This window comes from Apis florea, unplaced genomic scaffold, assembly GCF_048593485.1.
Source record: "Apis florea isolate Af1SG1 unplaced genomic scaffold, ASM4859348v1 contig_3081_pilon, whole genome shotgun sequence".
NCBI classification, from domain to species: Eukaryota; Metazoa; Arthropoda; class Insecta; order Hymenoptera; family Apidae; genus Apis; species Apis florea.
In genome coordinates, this window is record NW_028256703.1 from 5,130,074 (window position 1) to 5,150,675 (window position 20,602).

The 20,602-nt window shown below is 48.0% G+C and overlaps 1 protein-coding gene across 7 annotated transcripts in view; it reads right to left on the reverse strand.

The window, feature by feature from the left end:
- Window positions 1-3,645: 3,645 nt before the first annotated feature.
- The window catches only part of LOC116414584 (cell adhesion molecule 2-like), a 105,790-nt gene continuing 88,833 nt past the window's right edge, over window positions 3,646-20,602 (reverse strand). For 4 of the 7 annotated variants that reach the window (XM_086909115.1, XM_086909112.1, XM_086909111.1 and 1 more), the window contains 5 exons: window positions 15,757-15,883; window positions 12,213-12,348; window positions 8,644-8,756; window positions 8,447-8,520; window positions 3,646-7,496 (listed from right to left, as the gene is read on the reverse strand). In XM_086909115.1, the coding sequence (XP_086765241.1) occupies window positions 7,109-7,496; window positions 8,447-8,520; window positions 8,644-8,756; window positions 12,213-12,348; window positions 15,757-15,883 (838 nt within the window). In that variant the 3' untranslated portion in view covers window positions 3,646-7,108. Of the gene's footprint in view, window positions 7,497-8,446; window positions 8,521-8,643; window positions 8,757-10,248; window positions 10,383-12,212; window positions 12,349-15,756; window positions 15,884-20,602 lie in introns of all 7 variants that reach the window. The other 3 variants (XM_086909117.1, XM_086909116.1, XM_086909118.1) reach the window with 2 other exon arrangements.

Below are 20,602 nucleotides of genomic sequence, written 5' to 3' on the forward strand. Positions count from 1 at the left end.
CTTTTGATTCCGGCGAGCCCCGACCAGCCACCGTTGGAACGAGAATTTTACCGGAATCGAGCGTTAATTGCGGCCCCTTTAAAACTTTCACAGCCAGCAATTAAGGTGGCACGAATTAATTAATGTTTTTCAAACCTCCCTCCACTCCCTCTCCCTCCCCCTTCGCCTCCTCGCCTCTCGAGTTTCGCACGCGCGCGCCTCTCGCCTGCATCGCTTTCGACATCCATCTTCGATTCTTCGACCGATTCTTACCACCTTCGCGATTTTCTCGAACGGGACGGGGAAGAACAAGGACCATCCATCCATCCATCCATCGAGAATGTTTCGCGGGTGTGTTCGAGGATGCGAAACTCTGGTGGGATCGATGGAGAAGGCGAGATGGACCTTGAGATTGGCTCAAGCGGTGGTCTCTTTTATGCCAAGGCTGGCCGTGGTGCACACACAGGGACAGACATTGCGCGAAGTCACGAACACACGGTAATTGAAAATCAATATTTGCACTCCCGTGGATGGGAATACGCCTCGCGAATACTTCATCCCGCCACGATCGAAATCTTTCGAGCGGCGCCCGACCTCCGCTTCCCCTCCCTCCCTAGATAATCGCGCGCTCTTTCGCCGTCCCCCAAATCCGCCACGAGTCTTCCGAAACTCGTACAACCGATTCGAACAATTTTCTAAACCCTGCCTCGACCGAACTGTCTCTACGTTTATTTGGATTTTAGCTCGAGCTTAGGATCGAGAGGGATATTTAACACGTTCGACTCTCGGGCGAAAAATGGGAAACGAAAGGGAAGGAAAGTTGTCGATCTGTCGAGAAAGGAGGAAGGGAGGGAAGGATGAGAAGAAAAGGGGAAAAAAATAATTGGACTCGATCTCGTTGCCTTCTCTCTTTCGTCTTTCGAAAAGATTCTGCGAGACATCTTCTCTTCGCAAGCAAGACGAGGAGGAGGAAATCTCATCGAAGCATCTTGTCTCGAACGAGAGGGAGAAAGGGAGGATATTGGTAGGAGAAGGATTCTCGCGGTTTGTTTCGAAAGTGCGTTTCCCACCCGAGAGATGTTATCTCCTCGGTCTGTTCGAGAAGTTGGACGTGTTCGTCCGTTCTCTCTCTCTCTCTCTCTCTCTCTCTCCTCTCTCTCTCTCCCCAGAAGATAGCGGTTTCGTATTCGTATCCCGCCACCGAGATATATGTAGGTTGCGGCGCGAATGAAAATTCAGTGGCGCAGCAAAGTGGTGGGTAATCGGCAAGAAATCGAGAAGCTGTCGTAACGTAATGCATGCCTCCCCCCCTCCCGCCCCAAAGTGGGGAATGGGAAGGGACGCGTCGTAATCCTGGCGAGAGAGAGGTCCTGGGGATCGTGGAGGGAAATTGCGTGGGAGGGATCTTGCACGAGTGCACGGCGTGTTTGCCGGTCGGATTTGTTCCCGTCTGAAAAACGTAGTAGCCTCTTCCTTTGCGGAAGTGGAAAGCGTGTAGCGGCGGCAATAGTGGTGGTGGTGGTGGTGGTGGTGGTAGTTTGCCAAGTCGACGAGAGGTCGTGGAGGCGCGGCGTGGCGCGAGAAAAAGGGTGCAATTAAGCCGGCGTTCTCCGTTTATTTGCGCGGCGGCCGTGTCGCGCGGAGGGGGATGCGGGGGAGGAGGGGAAGTGTGAACAGAGGGGGGAAAGGGGTCGACCACCACCTTCGCGATCCATAGCGGCTAGATTGCTCAATGGGGCTGATTATGCGACCACGATCGACTACTGTACACCGCACAGACCGCTGCTATTCCCTGCTATTTCGTTCGGCTTATCCCACACACACACACACACACAGTCCCTCGTTTCGATCCCTTTGCTAGCCCTATCGATCGATAGGGACGATAGCGTTGTAGGATGATTATCGTTGTCGAGAACCGTCTTATCTTTGCTTAATCGCGTGATTGTAAAACAAGGATTCCCTCTTGGTTCGTATCGTAAAATGTATTAACCCACGCGGTAGCGATTACTGTGTGCAAGTGAACTGGTTTGGTAATCGTAAGACGATTCGTATATCAGCGAGTATAAATATGTAATTATGAAATAAGGATGGATACGTTTAAACAACGTTTGCCCCAGGTAATTCTACGACCTGTTTCGAACGAACAAATAGAAACTCTCTAGGAAAGCTGCACGACTCCGCTCCCTTCGCGTGAATTAGATCGACGAGTCGAAAAGTTTGAAGGAGTCTTCGAAAGTTTCGTGGAAATAACGTCGAATTCCAGGAATATCAATGATTCTTGGAAATGACGCCGAGTTCCTGGAATTTTTACAAATTCTTTCTACGAATTTTCGACTAGACATTCTTTGTCTAGGAACAAAGGTATGTTTATTTACATTTTTTGTTATTTGTTTCGAGAAAATTCTTGGAAATGACGTCAAATTCCTGGAATTCCCGAAATTCTGAGAAATCGCGTCAAATTCTTGGAATTTTGTAATTCCGCTTTGTTTACAAACAAAGGTTTGTTTATTTACGTTTCGCTTTGTTTATTTACCAAAATTTTCGAAAATTTTGATCCCCGATTTCCGAATTTTCGTTTGTTTGCAAACATTGGTTTGTTTATTTACATTTTTTGTCGTTTGTTTCGAGAAAATTCTTGGAAATGACGTCAAATTCCTGGAATTTCGAGAATTCTGAGAACTCGCGTCAAATTCCTGGAATTTTCGAAAATTTTTACACTTTCGGAGTCCAATTTTATAATTCCGCTTTGTTTACAAACAAAGGTTTGTTTATTTACATTTCGCTTTGTTTATTTACCAAAATTTTCGAAAATTTTGAACCCCGATTTCCGAATTTTCGTTTGTTTGCAAACATTGGTTTGTTTATTTACATTTTTTGTCGTTTGTTTCGAGAAAATTCTTGGAAATGACGTCAAATTCCTGGAATTTTCGAAATTCTGGGAACTCGCGTCAAATTCTTGGAATTTTCGGAAATTTTTGTACTTTCGGAGTCCGATTTTGTAATTCCGTTTTGTTTACAAACAAAGGTTTGTTTATTTACGTTTCGCTTTGTTTATTTACCAAAATTTTCGAAAATTTTGATCCCCGATTTCCGAATTTTCGTTTGTTTGCAAACATTGGTTTGTTTATTTACATTTTTTGTCGTTTGTTTCTAGAAAATTCTTGGAAATGACGTCAAATTCCTGGAATTTCCGAAATTCTGAGAACTCGCGTCAAATTCCTGGAATTTTCGGAAATTTTTACACTTTCGGAGTCCGATTTTGTAATTCCGCTTTGTTTACAAACAAAGGTTTGTTTATTTACATTTCGGCTTTGTTTATTTACAAAAATTTTCGAAAATTTTGAACCCCGATTTCCGAATTTTCGTTTGTTTGCAAACATTGGTTTGTTTATTTACATTTTTTGTCGTTTGTTTCGAGAAAATTCTTGGAAATGACGTCAGATTCCTGGAATTTCGGGAATTCTTGGAATTCCTCGAACTTACCCGAGTACGACGATCCACGAAAATCATGGTCCACGTTCGAAGTTTCACGTTTCCGATATTTCTGCCGTCCAATTTTTTTTTTTTTTTTTTTTTTTTCCCCCGACTTACTACTCGTGGTTATCGAATCGGACATCGGAGAGGACGTGGAAACGGACAAGGCTCTTTTTCAAAGATGCGAAGCAATTTTTTGGTTTAAAAATATATTTTATTTCGTTAATTGCTTTCTATTATGTTACATTTTAAGGCAATAGTAAAACGAAGAAATAAGTGCGCCATCTTAAATAATAAAAATCATAATAATAATAATAATAATAATATGTCTTAAATAAATACATTTGCTAAACAATAAATACATTTACTAAACAAACGATTCGTCTCTCAAACACGAACGGGAAGTGTTGAAGTTGGTTGGTTAACTGACTCGTATCGATAATGGACGATTTATTTACGAAGGAATAAAAAAAAGAAAAGGAATTAGAATTAATTGTTTCGATTGAAAAGAAAAAAAAAAATGGGAAAGCTTAAAAAAATCGGAAAAAGATATAATTGGAAAATGATATTTTTCGGCTCGTGTTTCCCTTCTTAAATCGTGCACTATCGGTATTGTTCACCTTTTCTTCTTTTCTAAAGTAGCGATCGATACGGAACAACAAACTCAATCACATCTGTGGACGTATCTGTCACATCGGATTTTTCACCCCACTACCGTGCGTCTACTTTTGTTTTCGGCAAAAATTCCCTTTAAATCGTTGCACTCGAATAACTAATTGATATTGTCCCAAAGGCAAAGCGCGCGCTCTCCCGTGTTCATTATTCGTCGGTTCGTTTTTCGTGGTTTGCACACCGCAACGAAAACATCGCGTTTCATTTTTTGACATTTAGACATTCGCAACGGGATAAAAAGGAAACGTTACCGAAGATTTGTAACCGGTTAACTAACTTTTCCATCCAATTCGGAAAATTTCGAAAATTAATCCGCCGTGTATACGATCGGAACGAAAAAAAAAAAAAAATAAAAACTAAAAACTTCGATCCCATTTCTGCACAGTTGCAGCGCCGTTTCCTCGAATAACGAATAAAATTTCCACGGTCGTCTTTCCTCGAAAAAGAATCGTATCGATTCTATCGAGAGAGAGAAAAAAAACAAAAACGAAAAAAAAAAAGGAGAGAGAAAAAGATCGAGGGAAACGAAAAACCTTTGGACACCTTTCTTCTCTTTCGAGAGAGGCGTCGCGTTGTCTCGCGAAAGAAAAATCGTCGTGCAATTACCGTTGTTCGCCCTTCTAAACGGTGCTTTTCATTTTCCACGACGGAAAATACCACGACAGTGCGCGCTTCTTTATTTCGAAACACTTTCAACGAGTCAAAGAAGAAAGTTGGCATCGCGACGAAACTTTTCCACCGTAATTACAAACACCTCCCCTCACTCACTCTCACCGGCCCGCAACTCGTCGTCGATGACGAATCGAGACGACTCGCTGCAACCGCGATTCGTCTGCAAGCCGAAAATCGTATCCAACACGAGGATTGGGGAGACGAGATTCGATCGATCCGACGGCAGCCCACCAGGTGCGCGAGATTTTATAATTCAAGATGCGGCAGGAAATGGAAGGAATCGCGGAGGATACGGCGAACTTTCGAAGAAGAGGAAGAGTACATCGACGGTTGGGCCCCCTCCCCCCTCTTCCTCCGGAGATGTCGCCTCGAACGTGGCGATGGTGGTGGAAAGGAATAATTGAGATTTATGTAGTCGCAGGGGGAAAGACAGCGCGGAAACGGAGGAGCGCGCTACCCGGGAACTGGAAAAAAAAAAAAGAGAAAAAGAAAAAAAGAAGGAGAGGAAGGAGGAGGGGGAGGAGAGTCTCCTCTCGCTCGACGAACAAGTTAATTAAAGGGGGTCGACGTTAGGGGACCGCGAGCTGAATATCGATCAACTCGAGATTCAATTTCGATCGAAAGGAATAGAATTTATTATACAGGGGAGGGAGGAGGGGGATGGATTCGATGGATTCTAATAATTTTAATATACCTGTTAAGGTTGGGCCGAGGTCGATCCATCTTTGGTACTCCGACCGCGGCTCCCTTATACCACGAGCACGCGAACGAACGAACGAACGAACGAACGCTGCCTGCCTCGAACCCCGCAAGATTTCGCTTCGCCCGGCCGTTGACACGAACTTGCTACCTCTAAAAAAAGAAGAAAAAAAAAAAAAAAAAGAAAAACAAAAAACCTTCCGAGATATCGATGCCGTTTATTTTTCGCTCTTTTTCTTTTTTCACGTATCGTTGAGAGACGAGAGCGATAGAGACGAAGGGGAATAGGAGGAGGAGTGGATGGGACACGGAAAACGACGACACGGTTATAATTGGCGCCTGGTATCGATTCCCTCCTCGGTCTCCTCGATGCCAAACTCGTCGACGAACGTCCAACACACTCGATCGCTCACAAATGGAGAAAATTCGTGCCGGCGTCGAATGTTAACCGCCCGTAATCGAATTCGATGGTTGGTCGGTTGGTCACCTCGTTTCGAGGATCGCGACTCGAAACTACGAAGGCGAAATGGAGGAGAACGAAGAGAGAGACAGAGAGAGAAAGCGTCGATACATATTCAAAGGACGGTCAGGCAAGCAGGCAGGCAGGCAGGCAAGCAGGTAGATAGGTAGGTAGGTAGGTAGGTAGGTAGGCCGTCTGGTTTGGCACGGGCCATTAGCATCGATCGTCTTCCGGGAGACTCGACCGTTTATCCTCTCGAGAATTTCCTTGGTATCGAGTTAAGGGGCGCCCCTCTGCGCTCTCTCTCTCTCTCTCTCTGTATCGTCTCGTGGCACGAACCACCATTAATTCTTTCTCGATCACCCAGAAAGCTGGAGCCAGCCTTCGAGTTGGACCACGCGTCGTTCGTTCGAGAGAATTTTTTCTAATCGCGCTCACTCTTTCGCGGGGATAAAGGGGGTCTGGAGAGACAACGGGAGGGAAATGTTGAAAATCGCTCGTTTGTAATGAAATACGATTTATTTGCTAAATATTTGCGAATATGTATATGTATATATATATATACATTAGGCCATACACACAAGTACGCGCGATCTCTTTCCGATCTTTCTCCGTTGTCGGCCGACAATGACCGGAGATCGCCGATCATTGTCCATGCGTTTCTCCATCACGGAAAGCGACGCCTTTTTTTTTTCTTCCCCCCCCTCCCTCTAATCTCGATCACGAGATATCTATTTCTCGACAGGCAGGTGTGTATAAAGTATTCACAGATAGCGACGACGAGGAGGAGGAGGAGGAGGAGGAGGGAGGATCGCGAAGCGAGCGAGCGAGATGGAGCGAGCGAGCGAACGAACGAACGAGCGAGCGCGTCGCGTCCTTCGGGAAGTAGACAACGGGAATTAGAAGCTTGGAAGCCGTACAACTGGGATGGGTAAAACACGTACTTACTTTAGAATCGTATCGTTGCGCGGTACGCGAGAGAAACACGGATAGATACGCGTGGAGAAGCTCGCTCGCTCGCTCGCTCGCCCGATTCCTATCTATCATCGTTCCAAGAATAATCATCCTCGAGTCCCCTCGCTTCCCTATCCCACGCGTATTTTTCGATAAATATTTACGGCCGCCCCGTCGAATCGTTCCGAATTAATCGGCTTACACCCTCGTAAATCGTATTTTCGAGTCGCGTGCCGTAATACGCGGCACGGTAAATCCGCGTTCCTCTCCCTCGCGTCCCCCTCCCTCCTCCTCCACCTCCGGATCGATGGATCGTCCATCCGGCCAAGTAGCCAACGACTCGATCCTTTCGAAACGCCCTTTCCATTCTCTCTCCTCTCCTCTTCCTCCTCTTCTTCCAAGTAGACGTAGACGACGACGACGACGACGACGACAGCCTCCTCCTTGGCTCCTCGTGGCGCGGAGGAGGAAAGCGCGGCCGGCCGCGCTTGTCGTCGATCCTACTCCTAGACCAGTAGCGCGACGAGCAGCGCGCCAACCACCGTCAAGCGGACGGCGGGCGCCAAGGTGGTCGCGTGTCCTGCGACTGAAACATCCGGAACAAGCGAGAGATACAGTACAGATACAGGGAAGGAGGAAGCGAGAGAAGAAGAAGGAGGAGGAGGATTTCGCGCGAAATTTCAACTTTTTAAGTCGACTTTTGCCGGAGAACAGGCAAGGGAGGGGAGGGGAAAGGGGGTGTAGCAAATGCGACAGCGAGCGGCAACTCGACGTACGTCGCTTCCAAGAACAACTTGGACTAACTAGAGAAAATCGAAGATCGTTAAGAGCAATTTCGTCGAGACGTTTCCTCTCCCCACTCTCTCTTCTCTTTCTCTTCGGCTCCCGTTTCGCGATCTCGAGCAGACGAGGGGACCAAATTTCTCCCCTCGTTCTCGATCGATCGTCGCCAACCGTTCTCCATTTCTATATTAATTTTTCACTCGGGGTTTATACACAACGACGATTTCCATCCTCGATTCGAACGGGTATGGGACGTGATGGGGCATAATTTACCGCGGGAAAAAGAAAGAGAGAAAGAAAGAGAGAAAGAAAGAAGGGCGATCGCGAGGCAAAAGGTGAACGAAAGGTAAATTATTGTTTTAATTTCGAAGGGTCGATGGTCCACGGTCGTTTCTCGAGGTAGATCTCGACTTTGCGGCTGGCCCCGTTCCACTTTGGACGACGACGACGATCGTAAAGCATCCTTAATTCGTTAGAGCGATGCTTAATTTCCTGCGAAAAGTGACTCCTCGCGTTCTCCCCACCTCCCCTCCGGGGTTGCGCCTCTTTGGTCGGGAAATAACGAGGTAATCGTTTCTCTCGCGACGTCAAGCACGCGTTAATTAACGCGTCCGTCGTTTCGACGGTTCCCGTTTCTCTCTCCCTCCCTCCCTCCCTCTCTCTCTCTTTCTTCTTTTCCGGAGAGAGTTAAATACGAAAGAAAGGAAGAAAGGAAGAAAGGAAGGAGGGGAAAAAGAAAGGAAGGATGCTTACCGAAAACTTCCGTTGTGCGAGTCTCGAGGAGCAGCGCGTCCGAGTTCGAATCCAATTCCACGGTCGCCTCGCATCTTTTGACAAAATTGATAGAGACGCATTAATCGTCGGGCTTGAGGAGGGCTGGTTGATGGTGATGATGGCAATGGTGGTGGGTGATGAGTGGTCGGAGAGGAGATCGTCCGGGACGAAATTACCTGACGTTTATTTTGTCGCCAGCGAAGTGATTCGGTTCCAACTGTAGCCGTAAACTGGATATCACCGAGTAGAGTCCGTGCTGCTCGAACACCATTTCCGTGTCGGGTTTCACCTGAAACGAATCAACGACGGAACGTGTTCCTCCCCGAATTCTATGTCGTTACGATCTCGTAACGGCGATCGATCGATCGATCTCTCTCTCTCTCTCTCTCGCTCGCTACGCGTTATATTTCCAATTATCGCGATCTAGCGTCGAGAACGAGAGAGAGAGAGAGAGAGAGAAAGAAAGGAGAACGAGGAGGGCGAAACGATACTCGACTCGCGCGCGATTCAACGCGATTGCGTGGCGTAATGGGGAGAAGGGGGAAGCGTCGTCTCGCGCCCTATCGAGATTTCCTCTTCTCCCCGAGATTCCCAGCCGCGGGCCATCCGAGCGAACAACCAACCTTGTCCCCTCTCTCTCTCTCTCTCTCTCTTTCTCCCAGAAACGAAACCGGATGGATGGATGGATGCGCGATACGAGCAGAGAAAATTTCCTCGAATTTCACCAACCGACAACGCTGTTTCCTCCTCCTCCTCCTCCTCCTCTTCGCGAAATTATCATCGCTCTCTCTCTTCCTCGATCTTTTGGATACTCGCACGTTTCGTACGTTCGAATATCTCGTCGATCGTGAACGTCGAAGGCAAGGAAGAAAGAAAGAAAGAAGACAATCTTTCTTTCGAGACGAGACGAGGCGAATTTTCGATATTGCTATTCGCGTTAAACGGCGCGGTGAACTCGCTCAAACTCTTAATGGACATCGGCGAGGCGAGCAAGTTTTGCGCGGAGACACGGGCTCCGATAAGGGAAAACTTTTCGAGCTGTCGTATCGCGTCGCGCACCGTGTCGCGATTCGCTGCGAAGCCCTAAAGGGGACCGCCGTACCGATCGACGTAATCTTTAAACCGGCCATCCCGCTTCGTCCCCGCTCAACTGCTTCCGCTTTGCGGATTATATTCAAATCCGCTGCGACCTCGCGCACGCCACCACCCAATCCTTTCTCCAAATCCACCACTTTTCTCGCGCGGGCAAATTAGATTCGTCTACGCGGGATTAATTAGCAGTTAACCGAATTTCCGTGCCCCTCCTCCTTTTTCGTTCCTTCTTTCTTCCTCCCTCCAACGAGAGAGGGGGAAGATAGTTGAAAAGTCGTGGAAGCACGAACGGCGTAGAGCAGGGGTTGCTGGCGAGACGAGACGACTGCTTGCTATACGCGCCTTCTCTCACGGCTTTCGGTAGCGCTCGTTAATTGGAACTTTGGCTCATCAAGCATCGTCGTAGCGTTGCCGGTATCGCCGCCTCTCCCATCGCTTCCTTCCAGCCTAAGCGCCCTCCCTCCTTTCTCTCTGATCCGTTTAACGATCCCTAGGTCCTGCTCGTCGTCACGCTTCGTCTATCCCCTGCACGCTTTCGCCTCTCCAAAGTCTATCTATAACTTTCCACAAACTGTGCAACTCTCTCTCTCTCTCTCCCTCCCTCCACGCTCGTCCTCTCCCCCTGGTACGAAAGGGAAGACGCGAAAGGCCAAGTTGGCGACCGACGTTTTCGCCTCTCTCTCTCTCACCTGCTTCCCATTGATGAACCATTTGAACGTCGAGGCGGGATGAGACTTGCCGCTGGTGCAATTCAGACCTAGGATGTCGCCGCTCGCGTAAATCTTCTCCTCGCCCGTTATCAACGGCCCCTCTTGCGGCAGAACTGCAATCACAACAACACAACCTTTCTCTCCTTTTTTTGTTCGTAAACGCGATTCACCGTTCTCTCACCGTTTTCGTCCATCGATTCGATCTCGTTTTTTCGATGGAATATAAAAAGTTGATATTTCTCTGGATAACCAACCTTCCAACCAACCTGTCACGACGCGTTTAAAATATATTTTCCCGAGCGATTCGATTTACAATTATCGTTACCCTGCTCCCTCCCTCTTCTCTCTCTCTTTCGCGGTTATCTTTACTTTTCTCCACATGCCACCATCCCCTCGAGGAGGAAACGAGAGTTGAAATTTACTCGGTGAGATCTTCGCTCAAAGGGCTTTTTCAGATCGGCGTTTTCAGGGTAAACAGGGTGTGTTTCCAAAAAATGGAAAAAAAAAAAAAGGAAAGGAAATTGGGAAAAAACCGTGTCACGCGATTTCGTCCGCGGAGAGAAGGAAGGAAGGAAGGAAGGAAGGAAGGAAGGAAGGAAGGAGAGAGACACGAGGGATGGCCGCGGGTTATTTGCCGCGTACGAAATTTTCCACGAGGTCGGCAAAGGTACTGGGACGGTAATGGCGGGTACGCGGCGGGTTATCGATCGTGCATAGGTCGGGGAGCGCGGCCGGACTACGAGAATAGAAGGAAACGCGGCGTGGAAAGGAAATTTCATCGTTTTCGAAAAGGGGCTTTCGAACGCGCCGCCACTTCCCTTTCCCTCGGGATGCTTTTACGCTCGAGAAGCCTTTCTTTCTTTCTCCTTTTACGACGCTCCTTCGCTCTCTAATATTCTCCTCGGACTTTGTCTCTCTCTCTCTCTCTCTCCTTCACGAGCTATCCCATCCCGAAAAATTGAATCTCCATTTTCACAAGGATCGCGTGGAATCGCGCGTGGAAGAAGAAGCAGGTGGGAGAGCAGGTTAAAGCCGGAGAAGCCGCACGACGCCGCGCGTGACCGGCGTTGGAAGGAAACCAGCTTCCATTTTCTCCGTTTTCGATCGCGACTCGACAAAAAAAATTAACTGTTGCAACGAACACGCGTTAAGATTTTAAGTCGTCTTCGTTTTTATTGAATCGACGATTAAACGAAATATATTCGTAACAATGTATATTCGTATGTATGCAGGCAGAGAATCGATCGATAATTGATCGATCGCTCGTTTCGATAGACGAGAGAGATGTGTTCGGTAAATTTTTAAAAAGAAGCGTTTCAAATCTCAATTTTACAACGGATATAACGTTACGATTCGATTCGCGATTCCATGATTTTTTACGAAAAGCGGAAACTTTTTTTCACACGCCATATTTGATTCGCAAAAGTTTGTAAAGGTTAAATTAAAATTAATTTCAACGCTTGCGGTCGCAAACGAACCTTCACCACCTAACGAATTCTTTGATTTAGCCATATCGCTGTATATCTTCTCACACTGCTTTTTCAGTTTGTTGAATTATCACCGTTCAAGGTTTATAGCTATAACTTCTCTTTTTCCCTTCAACAACATCCGTTTCTTTAAAATACCATTTCCAATTCCAAGGATCCGAGTTTATTACATTTGTCAAATTCGATGCGGTTTCCAAGTCAATTGCCCGCTAAAACTTTTTTACTCAAGGATTCGAATCACAAATGTTTATACAAATTTTCTTCCATACTGATTAAACGCAACGTCTTTTAATTAAAATACAAACTGAAAACCGGAGAGAAATAATTTTGTCCAGCCACCTCCTTCCTTCCTTCCTCCTATTATTCGCGCCAAAGATCGAATCCTTCCACGGTTATCTCTTTCCTTTTTTTTTTTTTTTCGTCCTCGACGACAATTTTACGACAGGTTCCACCCACCTACGATCTCCATGCTGGCCTCCGCGTTGACCGCGCTGAAGCTAGGAGCCTCGGTGATCACCTCGCACTTGTATTTCCCGCTGGTGTACAGGCTCACGTTCTGAAGCAGAACTTGCTGGTGATCGGAGCGCCGATACTGAAACAAAATCGTCCACATATCGCGTCCATAATAATAATTTCTCCCGAAGGCTTTTCGCGAGGTCGGCCCGCTCTGTCTTTCGAAGGATCGGAGATCGAGAGATTTTTCTCTAAGACCTCGTCCTCGCCACGCTAATTTTCGGCGAATTCCACGATTCGACGCGTCGCTTTCCCTTGGCTGCCACCAACTACTTCCCTTCGCCCTTCGGCAGACACAGCTTCAATTATTCTTCATAGATAGAATATTACGCTATTAGGCGGCGCTAAGAGGCTTACGCGCTTATATCGATTTATTGCCGCACAAGCGTGCCCCCCCTCGCCTCGAACGATGTATCGAAAGTTATTTCGACGAGATGGGAACGAGTTCCCACTCTTCGAAAGGGATGGACTCTGGCCAGTTAGAGAGAGAAAGAGGAAAAAAAGAAAGAAAGAAAGAAACGAGGAGCCACTCTCCTTCCCTCCCCCCCCCCTCCCGGGAAACTCTCGCCGTTCCTCTTCCCTTCCTCCACCGTGTGAAAGTGGAGATCCGATCGCCGATTAATTCCTACGCTGAGAAGGAGAGTGGTGGGGCAAAGAGAAGACCCGCCGACGTTGATAATCCATTTATCACAGACCGTGCCTTTTCTTCCTTTTTTCTCCCCTTTCTTTTTTCCCCGTTACAAATATCCCCCCCCTCCCACCCTCTTTTCTCGTCCCACGCGCCCTTCCATCCCCTTCCCGAATGTAAAAGTCGAAAAAATTCGACTTACATCTCGAGCGAGGGAACGTTTTATCGCGACGACGAGGATGGCCGAGCGCAAACTTTCCTCATCGACAAATCGATTTTACGTTTGGCGAGAAAAGTTGCGGGAAAACAAGAGAGTGGAGGGAGAGTGGAGGGTCGAAGTCGAAAACGTTGGCGGGAATCGCATTACCTTCGGGGGTTATTTCGTTCGTGTTTCGCGACTCCTGCGGACCGACCGATTCACCAAAGAACAGGAGGAGAGAGAGAGAGAGAGAGAGAGAGAGACGAATAACGCGCTATTCACCGAGAAACGGCTGTGCACACGTCCCCGACAAAACGTGACTCGCTTTCGCCCTGCTTTTTTCCTTCCTTCCTTCCTTCCTTCCTTCCTTCCTTTCTTTCTTTCTTCTTTTCTTTCGCGCCAACTATTCCGTTTCTCGGAAATAAGAGAATCTGCGCAAAAAAAAAAAAAGAAAGAAAGGTACTCGCCTGGAGAGAGAGAGAGAGGGGGGGGGGGGAAGTTTAACGCTCGGGGGAAAGCTCGCGAGAATTTTTTTGAAAACGGTTAGGCGCGATGGAAACGGAGAGATTTCAAAAGCAGACCGCAAACTCTCGCTCCCTTCCTCCTTCGTTCGAGTGGAAATTAACTAACGACGACCACGACGACGAATTGTCGAATAGAAGAGGGCGACCTCCACCCTCCAGATAAAACTTAATCTTCTCTGCCCGTCTTCGACCGCGCGGAATCCTCTCTCTCTCTCTCTCTCTCTCTCTCTCTCTCTCTCTCTCTCTCTCTTCGGCGAGAGAGAGAAATTATTCGAGGGAGAGCGGGGTTGAATAAATGTCGAGAATAGAGGACAAAGGGGGGGGGTGGGGGGGGATTTAAAATTTTCAGATAGCGAAATTAAGCAGCGTTACGTAACCGTGTACCAGGGGCAAAAGGCGGACGCGAAGGAGGGGGAGGGGGAGGAAAATTAAAAGTCGAGATCTCGCCCTCCCTCTCTTCCCTCCAGTAGAAAATATACGGCTCCGGCCGCTAAATCCACTTAATTCCCGCTACTCCAATAAGTGTCACGCGAACGATATCGAAGCAGGAGAAGGAGGGGAGTAGGAATGGATAGGAGAGGGGTGAAAAGACACGCTCGCTTTTGTCCACGAAAGAAATTTCTTTGTCGATATCGGGCCGAGCCATTGGACCGAGTCGGATTAATAGCCGCCGTGCTCCCCCTCTCTTCCTCTTCCTTCCCCATTCTCCTCCGGAATCGCCGAAGAAAAAGGATGAGCCGATTCGAATCACGTAACGCTCGTTACGCGTCGGCCGATATTAACGAGCGTGGCGGTGATGGTGGAGCAGGAGAAAACGGAAACTCTCGTGCCTTTCGCCCGTCCCTCCCCCTCCCCTTCCACCCCGAAAAACGCGGATTCGGAAAACGTATCGTCGAGAACATCGAGTCATCGAGTACGCGGCCTTCCCCCTCCTCCGCATGGACCTCCGCGATCCCAGAACAGATCGATCGGTTTTATATATATATATACGTAGAGCGGGAGAGGGGGGGCTTCTTCTTCTTCTTCTTCTTCTTCTTCTTCTCTCTTCGTCCCTCTTTCTCCATCCCCGCGATTCGACTTTACAACCAGTATACAGCTAGTTCGGTCACGAGAGACAACCTCCCCTCCCCCCTGCCCCCCCTCTCTCTTTTTCCTCCTTCGTCTCGTCCTCCCGATTCGTCAAACATTTATTCGGGACGATAAAGACACGACGACCTCGTTCGACGAGTGAGGAAGGACAACGTTCGACAACGTGTACGAAGCACACGTATCGAAAAGGTATCGCCAACTTTATACGCCCTCCCCTCCTATGCCGCCCCCCGCCCCCTCCTCCTCCCCCCCGCCTTATTCCGTCGATTTGAACCGGCTCGATGAAATACTTTTATAGACGACGTCGAATAAAATTCGAAAGGGGAAATTGAATAGAGGGTTCTTACGTTCAAAGCTGCGTGACATCTTGGCCTCGTCGCGAACCAACCCCGACGTACGAACGAACGAACGAACGAACGAAGCGAAGGAACGCGCGCATCGCTTCGCTTTTTTATCTTTTTCTCCTCTCTCTTCTTCTTTTTCCCGACGCTTTTTCTTTGGATCGAAGAAGATAGATAGATAGATAGATAGATACACGTGTTAACCGAGCGATAAAACGATCAGAAACGGAATATTTGGAGGACCGTTCTCTTCCTCTTTCTTCTTTTTTTTTCTTCTCCCTCCCCTCTTGTCGACGACTTCTCATCGAACGGATCGAGTCGAATAATAATAATAATAATAATAATAATAATTTGTACAACAGCGGCGAAGAAAAGAGAAAGAAAAATCGTCCACGAAATGTTTACCTTCGAGATCGATATATACACACACACACATATATATATATATATATATGCAAAGGTAATCGCGCGCATCTCGTAACACGCAAAGAGGTCGGTCCGTGTACCGGCGGGATGGTCTGGATATCGAAGTGGATGATGCGAGATAAAAGGAGCGTAACTGCGCGCTTTTTCCCTACCGCGGCGGGTTTATCCGTGGCGGCCTCGTAAATGGAATTTCTCCCGATGTCGCGCTAGCTTTGTCATCACACGTAGACGAGTGGGTTACGGCCGCGCTCTATCTACCACGTATGCTTTCGGGACTCACGTCAACTTTAACCCCCTCCACGTGATAGGTGTGCTTCTTAGGCTCCCCCCTGGGCACGTATCTGTAGAATTCCTCGTGATCCTTGTACCACGTGATGGAGTAAAGCTTGTCCGTTTCTAGGTCGTATCTGAAACAGAGGACAGGGGAAATGAGAGACTTTGCTACTCGTTGGGAATGGATCGTTGAATCCTTTCCACGCCGATTCGTTTATTTGGCTACGTTTCTCTCTCTCTCTCTCTCGATTGATATCGATTCCAGTCCACCAAGAAGGAAAAACGGGATGAAACGGGTAGTCGCGCACGAACCGCGAATCGTTTCTCGATTAGTCGCAGGGCAGACGAGCCGTTTCGATGGCTGGAAACGTGCGAGTAATGGAAATTGTTATCCGTTTCCCGACAACGAATATTTGAAGTATCGAGCTCGTTTGATGTATTCTTTGCTTTTACGTATCGGACATTTCCCCTCCCCTCCCCTCCGTTTATCCGATATTCCGTGGAATCGTCTCATCTGGTGGTGGTCATCCACGGAACTCGTTTCGTTTCGTTTCGTTTCGTTTCCGAACCCTTATGATTTTTCCGAACCCGTTCGGAAATATTCCATTCGTAAACCGGGAGAAGAAAAGAAGGGAGGATGAACGGAGAGGAAACTTGCTCGTTCGTGATAACGATGTGTATATATATATATATATACACGGTGTACGATAACGTAATTACGATGATAGCAGGCACGAAGGAATTGTCGCGTGACAAACTTCCTTCGATCCGGGATAGCAACGATTACGGTAATTGATCAACACAACCGGTCCAATCGCTACTATTCCGCATCAATTTGCTAATCGAGTCCTTTCCCCTTCCCCTTTCTTCGCCCGAAAACAAAAAAATCCCCCAAGGATTTCGTTCCGAACGAAAGATCCCGGTTAATTTCGATTCGAATTTCCAACAACGGAATTTCACGAGCAAACGAAATCTTTCGTCGACTCGTTCTATTTCGACCAGCAACAGGCTATCCCGTCGAAACGAGAGAGAGAGAGAGAGAGAGAGAGAGAACCGCGATAATTAATATTCGTAAAGTAATTAAACTAGCGCGTTGGTCGACGACGACGACGACGACGACGACGAGGATATTCCAAGAGAGAGAGAGAGAGAGAGAGAGAGTCCGTCGTTGCATCGCGATCCGTCGGATTCCGTTATTCCGTGGAAATTTACACGCGTGTTGGGAAAACTAGTCGACCAATTCTCGCCCCGCTTTCGTCCCTAAATTCGATTACGCTACGCGTCCAGTTACAACACGTTTCCTCCCTCGTTTTCAACCATCATCTCGATAACAAAAGCGGTCGCCAGTCAAGTCGCGGCCACGTTCACCGGCGATTAAATTTTACTCCGATACGTGTATACCTTTTCCTTACTGCTCCTACTTTCGATCCCTCTCGAAACTTTCCTTCGCCTCTTCCCAACTCGTTGAGATGGATCGCGATCCGTTTCGTTCCACCACGCCGGAAAGAGGAGAGGAGAGGAGAGGAGTAAGCCGCGACAGGGGCCCCATATCGTTCGTGATAGCGGCCGATACACAGCTCCACCGTTGCGACGTGCTCGCAACATGGACGTACCCAAGGGGGACGCACGAGGGGAGGGGCGCTTGCATTGGTGCTCTTGCAGCGTCGCCTCTACCTAACCTTTCCCCACGGTTGCAGCTAGCTGAAAAGGGGGATTGCCGCATTCGAGCACAATTTGGAGGGCCGCGTCGTGGGATTGATTTGCATCCTCCGGCTCATTTGCCGGCTCGTGTCCTGCGGGATCTCTCCCTTTCTCTCCTCCTGTGTACGTAACACGTCGAACGAGATGGGGAAATTTATTGGAAACGTATTTTCCAGCGTCTAATCGTGCTCCACCTTCGAATTAAACGGTATTTTCCCGCGCGTTCGATGCGAAGAAGAAATTTCCGAAAGTGAAATTTCCTGCAATTTCCATCCGTGGAAGGAGCGAGAAGGAAGGAAGGAAGGAAGGTTTCGTCGTCGGCCAGGCGCGGAATTCTGACTGAGACGGGACGGAACAGGCGAGCCGGAATTGAATGGGACGGGTAAGGAGAGGCAGGGGGCGGGAGAAGAAGCGAAGGCAGCCACGACACGCCGGATAAACCAACAACCGAGCGTTCGCTGGGGACGGTAAACTAATTTGCAATTTATACCCAGGTCGGAGGAACGATCCTCGTCTCTTTGCGTCCCGCCAAATATCAAACAACGCGACGCCCATATACACGGCTCCGTCTTTTTCCGCGAGAGATGATTCCTCTCGATCGAAACCACCCGTCTTTCCCTCCTTTCTTCGAACGAATTCGTCGAAGAACGTCTCGTTGTCTCGTCGATACGTTCGCTCCCAACTTCGTTTGAATAAATCAAACGAGTCGAAGTTGCGTAGTCGATGCCAAGACGCCAAAGTTCAACGAACGTTCGTCGTTTTCGAACCTCGACTACTCGTTAATTACTCAAAAACGTCGCGTCGCTTCTCGTCGAGACGCGTCTCCTCCTCCTCCTCCTCCTCGTTTTTTCCAGACGGATCCCGAATTTCGCTCATCCAAATTTCTTCCGGTATCTGGAATAAATAAACGAGGAGGGGGGGGGGGGGGATCGAGAGACACGATATCGAAACGACGCGGAGTATATAAAATTCCATGCCGATATCGTTGGACCGTGAGAAACGGGGGAGAACGGCGAAACGCTCGACCCATCTCTACTTCGCTCCTCGTTCTTCTTTCGAACCGTCGAACGTTTCCACAACTTTTCCGAACTACGAACTTTACAAAAGGGAGCGAAGAAAGAAATTAGAATACGAATACATCGGTGGATACATTTTTGACGGAGAGAAAGAGAGGGAACGAGAAAGAAAGAGAACGAAATGGATGAAATTAACCGTGTGTCGTTCTGAGAGAGAAAAAAGTTCGCGTGTTCAAAGCGAGAGAGAAATCGATCTATCCTAGATTAGATAAATTCGAAGGGAACGGAAAAAAAAAAGTTTGAACTTCACATTAAGCGAGGCTACGAGTTCGTCCTCCACCATATATATATTCGATGATATATACCCAATTCAAAGAGATCCATCTATTCAACGCTTCGAGTCGATCGATTTTACGTCCAAATTTCATCGTACGTTTGATTTCTGGCGGGGGGGGGGGGAGAAAAGGGAGAGAGAAACGATCGACTCTCTAAGATTAAACCGCGTAAACGGAAGGAACGGCACGTTATTTCCAAGAAAAACAACGGTCGAGAGAGAGAGAGAGAGAGAGAGAGCGTCGGATCGAGACGACGAAGGGCGGAAAATTGAGAAAAACTCTTATCTTACGCTCGACTTCGCGTTCCGTGAATTAATCTTGGGATTTCGCCTCGACAGGTGGCTGGTCGCGGATGGGATCACCGCCGCGTTGATTCCATCGATCGACGACACGCGTCTCTCTCACTCTCTCTCTCTCTCTCGATAGATTTTGCAATCGAGCGATCCCTCGCGGTCGAGGTCGGTGACACGTTTGTGAAAAAAGAAAAGAGAGAGAGTCGACTCCGGCAATTGCCGCCTGTTTCTTACGTTTCTCGCGAAAAACAACAAGTGCTCTCTTGGAAATGCGCCCCCGACGCGATACCCAACGGCCGACCTTATTTTCTTCGTGAAAAGTCGTCGAGACCGTGCCACTAATTAGAATGCATATTCCGACTAACCGTAATTGTAGGACGCGCAATGCCGCGCCATAATTTCATTACGTCTTAATTAACATGGCGGCACGCGCGCCCTGGCTTAAGGATCCACGAAATATCATCGGGTTCGTCCCGAAAAAAAAAAACGCCTTTTTAATCGATTTACTTACTCGCGATTATTAAGCACTACTATCGCTGCTACTCGATCGAGCGAAATCGATCGCGATACGAAAATTTCTTAAAAGGTTTAAACGCCGCCGAAAACTTTGCGCGATCATCGTTCCAAAGGATCTCGCAACCTCTTCCTTCCTCCACGAGTATCTCGGCCACGATAATAGGCACGCCCGGGAAACTCCTCTCCTCCTCCTCTTCTTTAAAACGATCCCCGGTTTTATACCGTTACGACTTTCCATTCTTGAGATATCATCGTTTAAAGCGGGCCGGATAGATAAAACGTTCAACGCGTTTTAATATCGCCCACTTCCCTCTCCGAGCGATCGAATCTCCCTCTCGTGTACCGAGATACCACCTCCTATTCCACGACTCTCGCCCCCTTAAACACGGGATCGAACATTAATATATATATACACACATTGTTTTCGCTACGAAATATACGAGGAAAACAAGCCCATCCGCTACCTGTTATTACTCGGCTTTAATTTCGAATCACTCGATATCTTGCAAGTATAGGTATAACGCAACGTTGGATGAAACGTAAACTCGTCCAACTCTTGGATTCCATCCTTCCGTCCGTCTTTCTCCCCGACTCTCGTGAATCGTGGTTAATCGAGAGAGACTCGTGGTTAACGAACAGATTCTACCGAAACTTTGATTCCGCCGTTAACTACTAGACTCGCGCGCAATTACCGGTCAAATCTGACCCGAAGAGAGAGAGAGAGAGAGAGAGAGAGAGAGAGAGAGGTCTGCGATGACCGCGCGTTATCGTATCGAAGAGAGGGAAAGATTGGGGCGCAAATTCGTGTGGCGTGGACTGAACTACGCTCGAGGCAACGAGCGAAGAAGGAGGGAGGACGAAGCTCGCCAAGCTGGAAACCGTCCATACCGATCTGGCGAAATCGAGAAAGTGGAGATGGGGAGCGGCGATCGAGATATCTCGCGGGAGATTGTACGCGCGTATCTTTTTTCAGGCGAGAGAAGAGTTTCCCG